We start from the raw sequence: 5,861 nt of genomic DNA, 5'->3' as shown, positions 1-5,861 counted from the left end.
GTGGAGTGTCAAATGGGTTAGGGGCTGGGTTAGGGGGTAAGTTAGGGGGTGGGTTAGGCTTTGGGTTGGGGGTTAGGGGTGAGTTAGGGAGTGGGTTAGGGGGTGTGTTTGGGGCTTGGTGGGGGTGAGTTAGGTGGTGGGTTAGGGGTGGGTTAGTGGGTGGGTTAGGTGGTGGGTTAGGGGGTGGTTAGGGGATGGGTTAGGGGTTGGTTGAGGGGGTGGAAAAGTGGGTTTGAGGGGGTGCCGATCCGAACCGATCCCCTAACCGATCCCCTAAACGACTCCCTAACCAACCCCCTAACCGACCCCCTAACTGACCCCCTAACTGACCCGCTAACCGACTCCCTAACCGACCCCCTAACCGACCCCCTAACCAACCTCCTAACATACCCCTTGTTTTTTTTTTTGTTTATCCGGGGGAATCTGCTTACAGATACCCCGGCCCCGCGGGGGCAGAGCCGGGGTTATGTGGGACTGGGCTGAACCCTGAAGGGGAGCAGCCCGACCGCACTAAACCCCCGGAGTGTTCCTCCTCTCCGCTGTAGGTGGGGGTACGGGAACGCTGTTGCACTCGTCCGCGCCCCCACCAGCGGCTGGCCGCGCCCTGCGCAGCCCCTCCCCGAGAAGGGAGACACATCGGTCCCCCGACTCCGAATGTGAGGCTCGCCGAACACCAGACGAGCCTTCCATCCCGGGCCCCTTTATGCTGGGCAACGAACTCCCCCGAGTCCGCTACCCAGGGGACATGGGGGGCCAGGACAGCATCCACTCAACTGTCAAAATCAGTGGCTACTCCCCCAGCCCCCGCGGCGGATCTGATGGCAGGCTCCGCCGCAACACCTAACGCGCTTCCGCGCGGACTCTCCGAAGAGAGTCCCTTGGAGCGCCCACCACGGGCCAACCGCCCACGTTCGGCCGCGGAGGATAGGACGAGCGGCAACGACACACCGACACGTCTCTTCCCCCGCGGCCTCGCCGCCACTGCATCATTGAAAGCGGTGCAGCCCCGCCAGGGTCGCGGAGGATAGGACGAGCGGCAACGACACACCGACACGTCTCTCCCCCCGCGACCCTCCTCCTCGCGCATCCGCGCGGTCCCGCTGCCCAGACGAGCCCCGCGCGGAACGCCCTCCTCCTCGGGCCAGCCTACCACCATCGGCCGGCCCCATGGGATCCTCTTAGCTTCACCGTGGGATGAAATCGACCACGGCTACTAGAGCCCCCCCGCCACGACAAGGCGGGAATCCCTTCGGGGGGACCTTTTTTTTTTTTGGGACCTAACATACCCCTAACGTAACCTCTAACCCATCCCCTAACCCATATTCGTAATGACACTTTTATTCGGTAGTTTCGGTTTTAATTGTTAGTTTCCATTGTTTCTTAGAACAACTTAAAATTTAATTGCAATGAATTTAATTGCAATTAAAATCAATTCAATTGATATCAATTGCAATTGAATTGATTTTTTAATCTCATTGAATTTGTGATTGAAATTTAATTGATTAACGCCCAACACTGGTTTTATCACAGGTATGATATACATTTGCGGTTTTTGTGTTGATTTTTTAGTTTCCCGCCGGATCCTTTTTAAAGGAGAAATGGGCTGAAGCAACAGGCGTAAAAGCTGGGTACCTACTAAATGTAGCACCATTTGCTATAGGCATTTTATGACATCACATTATATTATATACATATGAATAATAACCGAAATAAATCATTTGGTTAATCAGGTAAAATACGCATTAAACTCAGAGTCGCCTTCACAATGTATAGACCACATCTAAATGTGAAAACATTTCTGAAGCTAAGTCAATTATTTTTCGTCAAGTTTTCATGAAACAAATGATTTTTTTTTTTTTTTTAATTTATTATTCAATTTACAATTAAACACATATGTACATTTAGATTTTCCTTTCAAAAACCCTTTAATGGGTTTATGCGAAAGGAATTGAGTCGCAAGAACTAAATACTAACTACTATAACTAAATACTGTATAGTGCATTCGCGTTAAGAAAATAGTGACTCATCGTTGACCGCCGACCTGGCCACGCCCCCTAGCCAATTAGAATGCTTGAAATTATTAAGTCGAGTTCACAGTGACCAGTTGAAGTCAGACCTTCGAACAAAACGGTTGTGTATCTAGCGTGTTACTCGAGCAATTTGAAAATGAATACCTCACCTATTCGAAAAAATAAAAGTGGATCAATAATCCACAGCGGAGAAAGACGCATAATTTATAATATTTACAAGTTCTTTAAACGTTGCGATTTAAACGCGACGGTGGAGTGCACAGTTATAAAAACAGCAAGTGCATGCGGTGTGTCCGAAAATACCGTTTACAAAATTATTAAAGAACAAAAGGATACAAACACATTAAAATCACCGGTGAAAAAAAGAGCTCGATTATCCATGGTCGATAAATTAGATGACCTAGACAAATGTGCAATAAGAAGAAAAGTTCATTCAATATATTTAAATAACGACTACCCGACATTGGACAAAATTATGGCACTTTGCGAAGCTGACGAAGATATTCCTGTTTTCAAACGTACCACATTACATAAAATAATGCACGAGCTTGGTTTCGATTTCAATAAACAGGATGGTAGAACATTGTTAGTCGAAAGGGAAGATATTGTTTTATGGAGGCGTAAATATCTGAGGCAAATAAAAGAATACAGAGAGGCTAATAAAACCATTTACTATCTTGACGAAACGTGGGTAAACGCTGGACATGTGAAGACAAAAGCGTGGTTGGATACAACGGTAAAAAATAAAAGGCAAGCATTTCAAGATGGCTTGTCAGCCGGTCGCAAAGCTCCGACAGGAAAAGGTAAAAGGTTGATTGTATTGCACATTGGCAGCGACAAAGGTTTCGTGGAAGATGGTCTACTACTCTTTGAATCTAAGTCTACAAAAGACTATCATGAAGAAATGGACGGTGAAAGATTCCTTAATTGGTTTATTAATATAGTAATGCCTAAATTAGAACCAGGAAGTGTGGTTATCATGGATAATGCTCCCTACCATTCGGTGAAAGCCGAAAAAATACCAACAACCATGTGGAACAAGCCGCAAATAATAGATTGGCTGCAAAGCAAAGGCGTATCCATGGACATGAGCTATTTAAAAAAGGAATTATTAATGAAAGTTGCCGAAATCGCCCCACAATATGATAAATATTTAATAGATGAGACTGCTAAAAGTAATGGCATTACAATTCTTCGTCTACCGCCTTACCATTGCAAACTCAATCCAATTGAATTAGTGTGGGCCCAAATAAAAAATTATGTTGGTGCCAATAAGTCCACGTTCAAAATGAGTGACGTTAAAAAAATATTAGACGACTCAATAGCGTTAATAGACGCTAATCGTTGGAAGAACTGCTGCGACCACGTGATACGCGAAGAAAATACCATGTGGCATTTGGATGACGTCATGGAACTCGCAGAACAAAATTCCTTCATAATAAATGTAACTGGAGAATCTAGCGATAGTGATTAGTGATTTACGTAATTTTAAGACAATTTGTTTCCATTAAACTTAATTACATTTATTTTTAAAATTTCTTGAAATTTCACTCCACTGTGAATACACCCTTAACCGGCAGTTGCACTGATGAGTCACTATTTTCTTAACGCGAATGCACTATAAGACAAAAATATTATAATTTAAACTAAAAAAATAATATAATATAAGTAAATAAAGTTATGAATTCTGCCCTTTCGATTCGCTTCTTCGCTTTCGGAAATAAGGGTCGTATTCCAGAACTCTACTCAATACTCAAGTCAGGACATGAGTATTGCAGTGAGCATTGAAAATCATACTCAAGTCCTTGCCGTTAGGGTCGTATTTCCAGTGCTTGAAATCATACTCAAGTCTGCTCAAATCCTGATTTGAGCATTGAGTAAAGTTCTGGAATACGACCTAAGTATCTTCATTTTCTTGACAAGCTCATCGACGCTATAGGTGTTGTCAAGTCCAGTCAGTTCAGAAAGAGGTAATAGTTGAACAAATATATCATATTTCAGGGAGAATAAAGATTTTTTTTTATTTTTTTTATTTAGACTCGGCAAAATGACTGCACCGCGCCTGATGGAAAGTGCGAATACAGTCCAGAGATGAGAGTAACGGATGGAAAACACAAATATCTTCACTCCGTCACTATCATTTTGCCGGTCTGGCCAAATGCTTCTTCACACTACGTTTGAAGGACCCGATGTTATAGAGGGGAGGGAATACATGCGCCGGGAGTTGGTTCCACAATTTGATGGTTCGACATAAAAACGAATTGCCAAACTTTTTAGTGCGGGACGGTATTGAACTGACCGTCCAACTGTGGCAACGCAGTCCGGCACGGGTGGTCCGCTGATGGAAAGGAGAGGAAGGGACAAGGTTGAATAACTCTTCAGAGCACTCACCGTGGTACAGGCGATAGAATACGCTAAGAGACGCTATATCTCTGCGAAGCTGTAACGACTCCGCATGCTCAGTTACATGAGGATCGTTGACAACACGGAAGGCGTAGCGCTGCAGTCCATCTAGGGCATCGAGCAAGTACTTGGCAGAGCCGTCCCAAAGGTGCGAACAGTGCTCCATGCTGCTTCGGACCTGAGCTTTATACAACAGGTATCGCAGCTCTGGAGTAAAAAATCGGTGCACCTTGTTCAGGATGCCAAGCTTGCGCGACGCGGTACAGATGACGCTCTCGATGTAATCTTTGTTGCTCATGTCCTTCCGGATGCTCATCCCCAGCAGACTGAGCTTGTAGCTGAGTTTTTATGATGACTGTGTTTTAATATTCAACCCTTCCAATTTTTTTTACCAAAAGTTTTTTTTATTCTCTATTTTCGTTGGATAATTTTTAACCAATCAAAATTATGTTATCTTAGTACTAATGTAAGATTACGTTTTCAAACGTGTGCGTGTGGCGACACCGGTTTAGATACCTACTAATGTTGATTGATGCCATTTTCAATTTCTTTCTTCCGTGATTGCAACATTTCAGTATTTTGTTCATCCTGGTTCAGCTATTCATCATCAGGTAGAGTTTTAGTAAAAATGCTATAGTATATAATAGCCAACTATTACACGTTAGATGGGCAGCTCGTTTTTCGTTACGCTAAGAACTCACGTAGCGGTTTCCACCCGCGACTTGCGATCATCTCCCTCTAAGTTTAGGATACGCTCGTAATCGCAGAGGCTTCGTGCCCGCAACCGCGGCGTCTGCGTGCCCACACACTTGTGATGTAAGTTTTGAAATAAAACCGCTACCCCGCAGCGGCGGCGGGCACCGGTGAGAAGCACTCCGTGAATTGTTAGCCTTATTATTCTTATTTTGGTACTACTCTACGAGGGCTGTGGTCCTACCTAATTGATAGTCAGAAATTATGTGGCTTATTTTAATAGTTAAAAAATATTCAATTGTTCATTTTTTACATTCCTACACTGGCACTGGTGTATTAGCGAGTTCATACTATGACTACTTATTTTATTATTTCCTTAATGGCGGCCACTAGACTTGGGCCAATGTCAGTTTTCCATTATACCTACTGGCCTAGTTCGGAATTACGTTATTTTCAAAGGTTTAGTTCGATATTCAACTGACATTTTGTTTATTTTATTTTTCTTTTATATTATTGTTATTAAATTATATTTTCGTAACTACGCTCTGCTGTTAATTGTTGGGCATTCGCTTATTATTCACGGGAATAAATAAGCGATTACTTAGAAAATATTAAATGTAATGTGGCTATTTAACTCTCCAGAGGCGCTAGCACGAGAGACGCGTAGGGAGGTTCCTGTCACGAAAATTAGGCAACCGCGTCATTTTCTGCATGTTGACAGACCACCGCAGCATT

General features: G+C 43.7%; 1 protein-coding gene across 1 annotated transcript; it reads left to right on the top strand.

Annotated features, from left to right (window-relative positions):
• Positions 1-2,505: 2,505 nt before the first annotated feature.
• Positions 2,506-3,504, top strand: LOC113233943. Its single transcript, XM_026469179.1, has one exon. It carries the CDS (start codon positions 2,506-2,508, stop codon positions 3,502-3,504), a length of 999 nt encoding a protein of 332 aa, XP_026324964.1.
• The last annotated feature ends 2,357 nt before the right edge of the window (positions 3,505-5,861 follow it).

This window comes from Hyposmocoma kahamanoa, unplaced genomic scaffold, assembly GCF_003589595.1.
Source record: "Hyposmocoma kahamanoa isolate Upper Pololo Valley unplaced genomic scaffold, ASM358959v1 80, whole genome shotgun sequence".
In the NCBI taxonomy this organism is placed as follows: domain Eukaryota; kingdom Metazoa; phylum Arthropoda; class Insecta; order Lepidoptera; family Cosmopterigidae; genus Hyposmocoma; species Hyposmocoma kahamanoa.
This window is presented reverse-complemented; position numbering and strand designations above follow the sequence as displayed.